Raw genomic sequence first — 13,497 nt, 5'->3', positions numbered from 1 at the left:
GAGGAGCAGGATCCCCTCTCCCATTGTTGGTTTCTGGGCTCAAGCACGTGCTGCTGGCATACTCCAACATGGAGCAGGGTACACACAGCGTGGGTTTCACACCAGTGCCACAGAGGGCTGGTGCGGAGCCAAAACACTTTATGATGGCACCTGGCCCTCCAGAGCTGCACTGCACAGATGCTCTTCAAAGCTTCCTTCAGAAGAGATGGTTCATCAGACGAGACAGGCATCAATAACCTAACACGTGTACTTTTAAAAGTGCAATGTATTAATAAACGTTTTTATATAGTTTGGTCTCAGTTAAGACTATTACAACATTAACAGTTCTGTAAACCACACAAGAAGTTGACATAAAAACATACAAAATCAAGGCAACACACATTGACCCAAACTCACTGTTGGTCCCATTGGAGTCCGTTGTAAGGCAAATGGAGACAGGCATGGCAGCAGAATCAGGGGACTCTTGCTGTACACTCAACCCATGTATTTTACCACAAGTTTTATGTTCTGCTTTCACTGCAGGGTTTTAATTTAAAAGTGAGGAGTATTCTTTTGAAACAACCTTGCTTAACCCTTACAGTACTGCATATTTCCAGGCCACCTTCCCAGCAGCCATGTAAAACAAGGTCACAGCCTCCAAAGCATGAAAGCCAAGGCTGCAGTCAACTTCAAAGACATCCAGACAGCATTTTTCACTTCTCTATATAGGGAGTGTGAGAGTAAGGGTCCGAAAACCTCCGTTTGACTTTTGCTGTTGGTTCGTATTCATCCAAGAGTTCCTGAGCGTGGGCCACGGCAGACCCTTGTGCAATGTACACTGAGTGGATTTGATCAGCTCGCCTTGCTGGCTGCTCCCTTCGTCTCACCAGTAGCTGAGGCTCCTCGTTCGCTGAAATCCTGCCCTGGGATTCTGTACACTTAAAAAAGCCGGGAGGAAGCTTTATATTTGCTGTTGGTATGACCGGAGTTCGACGGGGCACTTTAAGCCTGGACAGTGTTAAAGATGATCTGTGTCTTAAAGGCAGGGATGCAGAGGGAGAATTTGAAGAGGTTTGCAGAAGAGAAGGCACTTTGCAAATGTCTTTGGCAGGCTTACTGGAGCTCTGAGTATGGCAGCGTAATCCAGTAACTGCTTTAAAGAAACAAAATCCTTAGATACCAAAAGCATGTAACTTGGTGCAAGCAATTGTGACCAGATAGCATCTGGTCACCTGGCTTCGTGTGGTGAAGGATGGAGAATAAAAAAAAGCACACACTACCTTAATACTGACCTTCGGTATCCATCCGTCCTGTTCGATCTTCAAGCAGGCTCTCTGTGCTCGCTGAGGTCTCTGAGTCTACATTCTCCTCATCAGAGCCCCGCTGATCGAGCTCAGGTAACCGGTAAGTTATATCTTCCCTGCATCAAAACAGAGACTGTAGCACTCTAAAGACAGCATCTCTGCTACGAGCAACTTTGTGCAGCTCATGCTCAGAGGTAAACTGCCTGCATGCAGTCATTACGTATTAATTCTCATGGGTTTTCCACTCAGCTAGTGCTTTGTACTTTCCTTTTCTCCTTCATAAAGGCCTATAAACAAAACTAACTGGATCATTTGGGACAAAAGGTATACTGCTTTACCACCTATATTACCTCCAAGGGCACAGGACACGCTCTGCAGAGATAAAGGCTCACTTACTTTTCTTCTTTTATTGACTGTAGGCGATCGATGAGAATCTCCTTTTCCCGGTTATCTGCTTCAGAAACATCCTCCTCTTCATGCAATGAGTGCAGTTCTGAGTTGCCACTGTCACTGCCTTTGACCTGTGAGCTTTTACTCTGCAAGACAAATTTACATGTAACACTTCTCATAAGTCATAAGAAGCTATACAAGTCTTGACTGTCTACTAGTTGCAAGGTGGAAGATAAATGAGTAGCCCAAATGAAAGGCTGATGGAAGTGATGGAGAGTTGTTAGTTACCCATACAAACGCCTCAAAAATCAATAGAAATGTTCCCATTCACCTGGGGTTTTGTTCTTTTTAAGCATAGCAATTTGATTTGCCAGCCTCAGATTAGTTTTAGTAGTCACAAGTAATATTATTACATTGAATACATGTTACATTCTGGATGCCTATGACAGGACAGGTCAGCAGCCCTGCATGCAGGCTGGGGAGAAAGTGGCACCAATACATGCAGTCTTGATGGTTCGAGAGTATTTAAAATCAAGTGACAATATATGTAGTATTTTAGTCATGCAATAGTACCATATGGAAAAAAACACCCCAACACATGCATTCTTAACACAGGCAGTGTACATACCAGCATCCCCTCATAAGGGGAAGAAAACCCAAGTTTTACAGGCCAGAGCTAGGGAGAGATCAAGATCAAATTCACTATATGAGGCTTCTGATAAGAGTTTTGTTTGGTTTAAATCAATACAACAAAACCAAAAGAATATGCATATCTGTCCTATTAAAACACAGAATATTTTTGTCCACTTCCACCTCTGGAATGAAGGATCTCCTTTGCCACGTAAAAGGCTCGGCAATCTTAGTTCTACTGCATGTTTTTAACCATAAGAGCGAATCCCCACCCCTGCACCCTTCATTTACTAAACAGACTACAGTGCAGCTGTATATTTAGCTCCTACCTACAGCTCTGGGTAAGTCCAAATCCATTTATTTTTTTGCAATTGATCTTTGACTTCCTGAATGGGATGGACAGAATAACTAACGTATCCCTTCCCAAGAAACTGGCGAGATGCTTTCTGCTGAATGGTGTGGCTTGGTGGTTTGTTTCAACACTTACCATGTTCTGCCGAAGCAAGGAGAGGCGTCGAAAAGCAATGCTCTCAGCTGCTTCAAGCTGACTGATTTCATCCATTTTTATCTTGTACTTCCTTAGCTGTTCCTTTATGAGCATCTCTACACACCTGGAGAAAAGGACAAGAGTTTATCAAGCAGCCTCTTTCTCTAAAGGCTCTGGAGACACTGATGGTGCGATGAGATACCTCTCCAGGCTCGGGGATGTTTGCCACACATGCACACAGATGACATGCAGTCAAAGTGTTCCTATGGCATGAGAACAGGTTGAAGAGAACAACACAGCAAGCAAAACAGGACAGGCTGTTGAAGACACTGGCATATGTTCTTCCTGGGATAACCAAAGCCTCTCATGCTGACTGTACACAACAATGGTAAGTAAACAGGTATTACCATGCCTGCTAACTGCTTCTTCTGCCCATCTTCCCTGTGCTGCCACAGAGCAGTAGATACAGAATGACCCTGCAACTGCCTTTTTCCACCTCTGTGGCCCCATGGGTCAGGAAGAAGTTACAAAAGCTGCAGTTTTTCAGACTTTGTTTTCATTGGAGACAGACACAAGGCCAACCTTGCAGTGAGGAGCATTCAGAGAGCCAGAGCTGCTGGAGGGTGAGAGGAGATCAAAGAGGCTCAAGAACTGAACCTTCTTCAATTCAAGGAACAACACAGAAGAAATAATCAGCAGTTTCCAAATATGCAGCAGGCAGTTTAATTCTATATCCTACTATTTATTATGGCTTGTACCTCAGAAAATCTGTATGATTAGTGTACAGCCCCCACAAAAGATTATCTTGATGTAAAAAACAAACTTGCTGTTTAAGACTTAAGTCATCCTATTTTATCCTTTGTAAACTTGAGACAGGTGGATAGACTTGGAGAAGGGCATATAAATGGACAACACTATCAGGGTCAGAATTTAGTAACTCTTAACCCCAAGTTTCTCAGCTTGATATGAATAAGCTTGTAACAAATACAGATGGCCTTCCATCATATTTCAAAGTACTACTTTGCAGCAGGCTGCTAAAACTTACATTGTTGTTTTTGAAACATCTTTCATGCTGGTTAAAGGGTCAGAGGTATCAGGACAACGCAAAAGGCACGGAGCAAAAACAATGGCCAAGGCATTGGGTGACATCCGGTTGACATCTTCTATCAAAGCCACTCTGAAAGTCAATGTTCAGGGGAAAACCAAAACAAAACAGATTTTAAGCAAACCTTGCTAGGATAGAAGCAAGCTCATCAAACTTTGTCAGAGTTCCCAAACAACATGTATGGAAATCTGTGGAGTACTAAGTATGTAGAGCAGTCCAAAAGAAGTTTCAACATTAATTCACACCCAGGTATTCAAGCTCTCATGTATCAGAGAAAGGAACAGGAGCCATCCAGGCTAAGCTAATCTGGTAACCTGTTAAAGCAACTCTGATGATTTAATGCCTCCTCCCTAAAAATACCTTTTCTCTCTGTTCAGAAGACCACATGGAAAATTCTCAGGTTCCTTGGATAAAAGCAGCTCCTTTATGAGTACCACTTATCCCTGCTCCTAATACTAGTGTTTGTGCAAGCATTTTTAATCCTTATGCAGTCCCTACCAAGCACACTGACATCCTTGTCATCTGTGTGCTCATCTGTATAAATCCTGGTGTTCAGGAAAGACTTCACCTAGGCTTTCAGATCTACCTTGTCTTCAAAGTTGTTCTTACCTAATTTGATACAAATACACCAAATGGTACAAGTAAGCACAACTACCAACTTCAATTCTTTCAGTTCTAGACCAGCAACCATTACACTGACACTTTGGGGTTTAAGATTCTAGAAAGCTTCCAAGAGGGACTCAAAAACATCTCATGGAGTTTCTCTCCAAATGAAGTGATTAAATTCATTACTTGACCAGATGGAAGATGAGTCGCTCCAAGGTATTATGATTTGCTTGTGGAAGCTGTTCAAGGACTCCGTAAATGGCACTGAGTTGCTCCTGCTTTTCTGGTAGTTCTGCACAAAGGGAGAAAGCACAAGATGATAATTGCTGTGCAATGTCAGTGAAAGGCACTTACTGACATTGTCTCAAACACAAGAGATTAAATTCTTAGAGGTCACACTACCATGTCATTATTATAACTGGATATTAAAGGAACCCTCATGGCACTGTGATTTTCCTACTTTTTCAGAGCTGCTGTGGGGAGCAATCATCAAGTGACACATCAACACCTCCAACAATACTTAGAATGCCTCAGTGAGGAGAAACTCCCTGAAAAGTGTTCTAAGTAAGACATCAAAAATCATTGCTGCAAGTACACACTTTCACCTACTGCAAGGAAACTCTTTCACCAGCATAAGCACCTTAAAAGTTTATTTCCCAAGGGCATGATAAAGAGAAAACACTGCTTTGAACAGTTTAAGACCTACCTACAGCTCGGAGAAAGTCATTGTACTGTGCAGATGTCATTAGAGGATCTGGTAACTCCCGGAGCCATTGCTTAAGGACACCCGTGATCGTGTGAATAGGGTAATTCTCCAGTTTCACTGAGTTTGGATCTGAAAAGACAAGGTTGTATTTAGAGCAGTCCATTCCTCTGATGTACAGAATGGGAACCCCAACATAGTAAGATTAGAAATAGTAAGATCTCGCCATCAAAGAATCTAAGTGGCAACTTGGAAGCAAAAAATAACAGTCTGCTGATAGTGATTTATATGTATTAAGCAGCTTTTCCCATCCAAATGGCAGGGAAAACTGCAAGGAAGTCAAAAGTGCAGACAACATCACCTGACCTGCTTGCAGCAACTGTTTCAGCTCCTTCATTCGATTTGCTGATCCTGATTTCCTGTAAATGCCTTCTGTGTAGAGGCCATGCATCTCCACATACTCCAGCAGCTTCTCCATGACAATGGGGACTGAATTTTTCTCACTGGTCAGGGAACTCACACACACTCCAAAATGACGTGGTTCTGTGTCCTGTTCATTCTGGAATCGATACAGGCCAAGCACTGTGAATACCTGTTCCCCAGCTAGAAAATTCCATTGCTTCATGCTATAATTAGCTTATGCTTCCAGAAACAAAAGCCAAGTGTTTTATCCTAGCTGGCTACAAGCCTTTGATCACAAGGCAGATTTCCTGAAATGCAGCAATGAAGAAGCACTGTAGTACACACAGAAGGATTTCTTTAACAGTTTTGTCCAACACAGCACACACATTCAAAGCAGAAGTTCCCAAATTAGCTCAAGTATCACCTTTAGAAGAGTGTTCTGTTTCTGCAGCTGCAGGGCCTGCCTCTATGTGCAGAGAAGGGAACTGTTTAAGCAATTTTTAGTCAGTGCCTGGACATTCGCTGTTCATTTGCTGAGTTAAAAAAGGCAGCATTTTGCATGTATCACTTATGGCATCACAGTTCTGCATCCCAGATCTACAGTTCTTACCTTTTTTCCACAGGATGTACAGCTGCTCTGGATTTTGGACATGCATTTCTTGTGACAAGTCAACTTGCAAGCTAGAGGAAGAAGAAATTGTTACAAGCCTTCCAAATCCCATTAGAGTATCTTGTGTTACTGCATAAACTGCATCAACTGCTCACTCATCTGTACCAGGCAGTTACAAACAATCTGCACATACTGGCAACTAAGTGGCACAAATGAGGTGTTTTAACTTACCACTGCAGAGGCAGGCCTTTTCCATGGGCCAGATGTAGGATGAGCAGTGCTCACACGATTGCCGTATGTTCACCTGGTAGTTTGTGAATACGTGGCCACAGTGTTCCACAATCTGGTGGGAGACAGGAAGGAACTCATGGGCTTTTTTTTGCCTTTTTACATTATTATTCTTCATTTTAATCTATCCTACCTTATATTTTCCACTGTTATTTTACAATTACAGCTGATGGCTCTGACTTGAAAACTATGTTTCACCTTATCTTATGGCAGTTGGGTTTGCTGGATTATTTTGTGATAGATTTCCTGCCTTGGTTATGTGCAATACCTTCATCAGTGCAATACCATAGTATCAGCTATAGCTCATTATTAAGATTTAGTAGTGTTTTCCTTTAAACAGTTCAGAGACTGAGAAAGCCATTAGGTTCAAAGAGATGCTATGGACAAGGAAGGAAATGCTCGAGTAGCACCTGTTATTGCTTAAGCAAGATCTCTGATTTATGGAAACCAGTTTTGCATTATGTCACATCTTTAAGAGGTAAGTAATTTAGCATGCAAAATAAACAGTATTTCAGTACAACATCAAGCTCTTCCAAGAGTGTTTGTCTCTATTCTCAGTGCAGCTGAGGCCTCAGATTATTACAAAAAAGAAAGTACTCACTGCACGGTCTTGTTTTCGTTTCTTCTTCTGGGCCTTGGTTTGCTGCAGTGGAACACAGAGCTGCCATTAGCCTTTGAAATTCATACATTCCATTCCTGCTTTTTCCTATTCAGTTTCCCAGGCGCTACTTAACCTCTAGATATTTGAGACACTATACACAGATATATGTATATGAGTATATATTTATATACTGCGGCTTGGTATGAGGGTTGTCTGAGCTCAGTGCCAGCTTCCTAAAAATCACCTGAGCTCACTGCATGATGACAAAGCAATTCCATCCCTAAAACCTTCAACTCCTAAGTTTTCAAAGAAAATGCACAAACACTTTAAGATTCTGGAAATATTAAGACTAACTTAAATACTGAACAATTCCAAAAGGTGTATCAGCATTCAGAATGTGTTATACACATGATTTGTGTATGGAAGGTGTTTCCCAATTAACGAAGAATGCGATGGAAAAGGTTTCTGAGGTAACACAGGTTCCTTCTCCTCGGACAGTAACATTGTTTGATCATCCCATAAGCCAGTAACAGAGTAAGTTTTATACCTTGGGCTGCTCAGATTCTTCTTTTTTGTTATATCCTCTGATGAATTCATCCAGAAGGGACTGGAAAAGATTCAAAACTAGCTTGACCTCTTTCTCTTCCCTTTTCTTGGCCAGATTTGTAACTAGAAGCTGGTAATTTTCCATTAGATCTTTGTAGCCAACATGTATTTGCCCATTCTAGAGAAGGAAAAAAAAATGTTATTCGGAAGACAATCTTCTTTTTGGATACCATTGAGGAGGTTTAATAATTTATGTGTCTAAGCTCATAACAGAAACGAGTCAGCACACTTCCCTACTACACTGCAGAAAGGCATTTGGCTGAGACAAGGCAGTGTTGGAAGAATACTGGAAAAGCTGTTGGCACCTCTCCTTGGTGTTTAAACACAGCAATATTAAGAGGCTGAAGACAGGAAAATCCATTCTCTAAAAATAAGCTGAGTGAATGCGAAAAGGGAAACAAAACAGTCTAAAGATTACAGCAGAACTGTGAAATGTTCAAGTCTAACACTCAGCTTTGAATTCTAGGTCAAACATTTCAACTGCACACGGCTCGTTTATTTCCTACCAACTTCACACTTTATTGGGGCTTACTACTTACAGGAGCAGAATACATGGTCTTGATGTTTCCTCGAAACTTCTCTGTGGCTTCAAAAAACAAGCATTCAACACCAGACTTCTGGGAGCGCAAGTCATTGATCTGGAAGGCAAATACACCTGCATCAAATTTCATTCAGACAGGAACATCCAACCAGTGTTAAGCTTCAGTTACTGGGCATAGTCATGTATGGCCAGTCCTGTTATTTACATTTCTTAATGCACTGTGATATGATACAAAACAGGAGAGTCAGGTATCAAGGCTCCAACCCTTACAGCTTGTGCCTTTTTTAATTCAAGTTTTGCTGCTCACTTGTTTGTGAACTAAGAAGTAACATGAGTGCCATGAGTACTTAATATAATATTAAGGACCTGAAGGAATAGGAAGGGCCTTAATACAGACCTAATTCAGTCAAGCTATCAAATCAATCAAATCAATCCCTCTTTGCTTTAAATCATAACAAAATTGCACCTAGAAAAGTAGTCTTTAGAATTCTACACAAAGAACAGAAACTTCTTACCTTATTTAGGAGGAACTCATCAAGATGTTTCAGTTCATTGGCATTTGCAATCTCACGGACCATGGAAGCTCGCCAGTTCTGAGATACACTGGAGATCTTGCTGATCTTTATAGTACGGTTCTTCTTTGTCTTACTGCTCTCTTTCAAATGGCGCTCCCCTGCCTGGGGGCGACTAGGCTGTCCTGAAGAAGCTGGGAAAGACATTAGGTTGTACATTAAAGCAGGATGATTGAATTCTGCAGTATTTGCTTCCTCAGTAGCCACGCAAAACATCACAGGAAAGTTTGTACTAGCAAGCTGAGGATTAAGTCACACAAACTCACCTTCCGAAGCTTTCTGTGTCCCTCCTGTTTCTGGAAAGAGGACACAAGATACAAGGGAGAGGCCTTCTTCATCAATCACATCAGGACTCTCCTTTGGAATTTTCTTGTCTGGCTTTTTGCCCAAAAGCCTACGCAAAGGACTTTTAAAAGCAGACCTGAACACAAAAGCAGATATGAGTTTGTCACATAAGTACTGGAAGCTGGCTCTGCTACAACAAAAGGTTCTTTTAACAGTAACCCATAATAAGATTAACCTTTATTGTGGTTATTACTCTAAGGTCCAATCTAGAGAAAACAGAGCAGCACAAAATGGAAAGACAGTCTGAAAGAACATGTGGATATTCTGATTATCTACTAGATTAGAGCACTATATTCAACATCCAAGACAACAGAGCACACATCCAAGACATCATTTCTGGTACACAAAGTTCCCAGGTTGCAGAACGCCAGACATTGGAGCAGGCCAGGTAAGCAGCATTACATGCTTGCTGAGTTCTTCAGCTTCTCTCCTGGGTGTCTGATTTCTCAGCCTGGATGACAACACTAACAAACCTTTGCTCTGAGCTGGATAGTGGTTCTAAGGTTAACAAGAAACAGTTCAAAAGACAAGCACCCACAGAGGAGAAATGTCCTCTTTTCAGTTTCCTAAAGGCACGTCACTCACATACAGAATACATACTTGGCATCTATTTGCTGACTTGCTGGCTGCATGGAACCGGCTGTGTCCGAGCTAGGCAGGAGGTCAGTGGGCCTCTTTTGCACAGGATATTTCTTGTTGCCTTTTTCTTCTTCTACTGCATCTGGTGATTGCTACATTAAAGAGAAAGAGCAAAAAAAACCTACATATTGAGTGAAAGAGATTCTTTAAATAGTTTTAAGAAATAGACTAGTGAAAAAAGTCTGCTTCATCAAGACAAAACCCTTTATCAAATAGATATTTGCTTATTAATGTAAGAGCCAAGTACATATAACGCTTTGATCAAGGTTACTGCAAATTATATTTTCAAATTGTTGTATAGTATTTGCTAATGAATTATTGTTGTATGGCTATCAAGTAAAAAAACTACGACTGGACAGGAACACAGGCACCATCAGAGCCAGGTATTCACAAACCTTTAATACCTGTAAACAAGAATAATTAAGTATAAATATGCACAATAGCATCAGTACCTGACTCATGATAACACACTGGGCCAGTATTGAAAGATCACTTAATGAAGATGAATTCCCCTTCTTTCTGCAATAGAAGAATTCTGTTTCAGAATACATGTTTTATAGAAATCTGTAGCCTCTTCATATTTATCACCTTTAAATAGCCCATATCTCAATGTTACATCTAAGAGGTAATCCCAATCAACTCTTCTACTCAGTTTTAAATGCCAGATGTACTGGAGAAACAAAGCAAATAATGGGTATGCCAGATTTCCTGCCACATCAGAGGGATGATGCTTGCAAACTGCAAGTTACTGAAACTTTGTTTCCAATGAACAAAATGCATATGGAAATAAACTCCAGACACTACTTTAAAGCCCCAGCTCTCCATTTGAATTCAGCAAGACAGGCTTTGCATCTTTCGTTAGCTTCTGAAAACATTCTACCCATACAAATTCAACTGCAAGATTGATGACTGGGAGCCAAGAAAAAGAGCAGTTGTTCGTAGCTGTATTTTCTCCCACCACATGGCAGACAGGCTCTCAGGAGTCCTCCATCTATCTTCTAACATTAAAGATATCTGTTTTCTGACAAAGATGAATAATTAGGAAGCTGCCCTTACTCTAACTGATCCTGAGGAGACTTATCCACACGCGTTCTTTCATCCAAAGACTGACTCAGCATATCATTATGACCAGCATCTGACTGTCTCTTTCCTTTCCACTTCTCTCTCTTGTACTTCAGCTTCCCTGGGTCATCCACATATCTCTGGATCAGGGAAGAAGTAGGACTATCCAGATCTTTGGCTGCCTTCTGAACAAGACGTTTGTTTTTATCTGCCCCGTATTCAGATGGAGTTTGAAAGCTCCCAGTCGCAGATAGGGTGTTATGAAGATTCAGTGCAAGATTTGTTGGTCTTTCAGGGCAGTTAAAGCTTTGGCTACCTTTGATCTGGTTATTTTGATTCCCTTGTGTCTGCATTCTATCAACTGTCTTATCTACTTCTGATACAGGTGGTTGCTCATGGACAGAACTACTTTCTTTTAGCTTGCTTGACAGTGCCATGTCTGAAGTAACTTTTTCTTCAATTGGACTTCTCTCCCCCTCCCTGCTTCCTTGAAGAACAGGATCTTCTGCTGTGGATTTCTCTTGCATTGGAACAGTTCTCAGGGCCTCTTCAGAAGAGGTCTGTTCCTCGTGGCACAGTGAAGATGGTCCTTCAAGGGAAAGCAGGACATGCTTATTCTGTAACTCATTATGTTCCAGCCCCCTCTGCCGGCGAAATTCCCGTTTCTCCCGGCTGTTTGTTACTTTCTCAGAGGCCTCTGTCATGTTCTTCTGGGTCAATGGGGCTTTTTCATATGAGGTTTCGGATTGCTCATATGGAGTTTGATCTCCATCCCCAACAGCTTGATCCAGCTCTGACTTGTGTGTCTCAGGCAACTCATCTGTTACTGGCTCACTGTGCTCATCCTTGTTCAGATCATTGTCTTGACCTTCTTGTATTTCTCCCTGCTTTTCTTCAGCTTTCTGCTTTTCTAGAGCCGTTTTCTGAAACCTGTTAAGAATTTGCAAGACAAAAACACAAATATTTTAATGCCCAGTGGTTAAAAAAAATACCCAACTGTTTAAATGCAGCCTCAACAGCAAGAGTGGACACAAAGTACAAAAGCACTTACAGTCCCAGTAGGACTGCCTGGAGGTCTGCTTGTTAGGACTGGCATGCATCAGTGCGACTCAGCTGAATCATGCTTAAGTATGAAGCACTGGACCAGCTTCCACACAGCACTAGCCATCTGATACTGACTGTAGCATCACAGGGTAATAACTATTTATTTACTAAGTCAATATATCCCACAGAAACTGAGCTTGGCAGGTGAAGCCAAGTAGCACAGCACTTAAAAGGCATGTTTTCATATCAGATTGCTCATCTTCCTTTACCTCTTGCGCTGTAGATGCCCTCTGACCATGGCTTGCAGGAGACAAATCCTCCTCTTCTGCTGAAGGTAGCATTTTCGCTCCCTGTATCTTCTCCACACTGACTGAATATAAATGGCAGCATTATTCCTCTGCAGTGCCATCCTAACACATCGGGAACGCCAGCAAGCCTAAGGAGAGAGATTTATAAAGGCAGAGGCACTCAAAGGGTGACTTTTATTTGAGTGTGTTAGTTGGTTTCTTAGGCAAAGGTGATGCACTGTTCTCAGATACCTGTAAAACAATGGCTGCCTGCCGTGTTCGGAGAAAGCGTCTCCTTTCTAAAACCATCCTGAGCCAGCTCTGAAGGAGGATGATTTTCCTGATCACTTCCTTGTGTAGTGTATCCTGTAGTCTCTGCCGTTCAGCCTCTTTCATGAAAACCTGCTCAGTTAAAGGTCATCAATAAACAGTTAACAAGAGCCTTGCAGCCCCCACTCAAGTTACTTTGCATGCTAAATAATGGCTAATGAGAATGCTACCGAACCAAGTTTTATCAGCTGACAGCACACCCCAGAAGTCCTTTTGTTTTACCAAATCTCAGTGTTTAGATTCTTAACCATACACCTGTACTTGCAGCCTTCAAATCACAGAACTCTTGTAAATTAAATGTCAATAGCAGCAATTTCCCTAAAGTAATACCCATATAATACAGAATTGTACTGTATTGCAAGATGACAGGCTGGCATGAAAAACAGGGAGGCAACTCCTAATGCCTGCAAGAGTTAATTTGCAAGAGTTAAAAAACCTAATTTAAATGTAAAATGCACCCATAAATGAACTGCACTAAACTTTGCCATGTACATCAGTATTTCTTACTGGCTTACAGGAATTTTCACAGACCTTGGTCTTCCCTATTTGATAGTAGTTTTCATCCAGTTTTAGTTTATTCAAATAAACACCAATGTCTTCCTTAGAGGCTTTGGCATTTTTGGGCAGTAACACCTGAAACTGGTCTATGAATTCCTGTGAAAAGCAGAGAAAGGAAAAGATCAAAGCTAGAAGGAAATGCACAAGTTTTAGCTTTATTTTAGGAATCTAGATGACATCTAAGCTATCTGGGTTCAAAACACTTATTTCTCACTTCAAATTGAGCTACTTTTTCCTCCCCTGTAAATCATAGGCTTCATTCAGCCTCCAGTTAAAGATCACCCATATGTGATCTATAAAGTTAATTTACAGAAAACTAATTCAACATATGGAGACAGTAATATGCAGCACTGGTTGCTTGTAATTGCTTATAACAGCAGAGTGCTTTCTGTCATTCAACAAAGAGAG

At 41.4% G+C, this 13,497-nt stretch overlaps 1 protein-coding gene across 1 annotated transcript in view; it reads right to left on the bottom strand.

Moving 5' to 3' along the window:
- Positions 1-247: 247 nt before the first annotated feature.
- MYO9B (myosin IXB) overlaps positions 248-13,497 on the bottom strand; it is a 41,426-nt gene continuing 28,176 nt past the window's right edge. Inside the window, exons 21-42 of the mRNA XM_031042299.2 lie at positions 13,063-13,185; positions 12,454-12,603; positions 12,184-12,350; positions 10,865-11,800; positions 10,261-10,327; positions 9,770-9,900; positions 9,091-9,245; positions 8,768-8,958; positions 8,251-8,349; positions 7,653-7,829; positions 7,106-7,147; positions 6,448-6,559; positions 6,217-6,287; positions 5,571-5,763; positions 5,208-5,336; positions 4,688-4,793; positions 3,836-3,967; positions 2,791-2,914; positions 2,302-2,349; positions 1,680-1,819; positions 1,272-1,399; positions 248-1,132 (exon numbers count right to left, since the gene is read on the bottom strand). Of these exons, the coding sequence (XP_030898159.2) occupies positions 693-1,132; positions 1,272-1,399; positions 1,680-1,819; positions 2,302-2,349; positions 2,791-2,914; positions 3,836-3,967; positions 4,688-4,793; positions 5,208-5,336; positions 5,571-5,763; positions 6,217-6,287; positions 6,448-6,559; positions 7,106-7,147; positions 7,653-7,829; positions 8,251-8,349; positions 8,768-8,958; positions 9,091-9,245; positions 9,770-9,900; positions 10,261-10,327; positions 10,865-11,800; positions 12,184-12,350; positions 12,454-12,603; positions 13,063-13,185 (3,861 nt within the window). The 3' untranslated portion in view covers positions 248-692. The remainder of the gene's footprint in view (positions 1,133-1,271; positions 1,400-1,679; positions 1,820-2,301; positions 2,350-2,790; positions 2,915-3,835; positions 3,968-4,687; positions 4,794-5,207; positions 5,337-5,570; positions 5,764-6,216; positions 6,288-6,447; positions 6,560-7,105; positions 7,148-7,652; positions 7,830-8,250; positions 8,350-8,767; positions 8,959-9,090; positions 9,246-9,769; positions 9,901-10,260; positions 10,328-10,864; positions 11,801-12,183; positions 12,351-12,453; positions 12,604-13,062; positions 13,186-13,497) is intronic.

The sequence above is a fragment of the Melopsittacus undulatus genome, chromosome 19 (assembly GCF_012275295.1).
Source record: "Melopsittacus undulatus isolate bMelUnd1 chromosome 19, bMelUnd1.mat.Z, whole genome shotgun sequence".
Classification (NCBI taxonomy): domain Eukaryota; kingdom Metazoa; phylum Chordata; class Aves; order Psittaciformes; family Psittaculidae; genus Melopsittacus; species Melopsittacus undulatus.
This window is presented reverse-complemented; position numbering and strand designations above follow the sequence as displayed.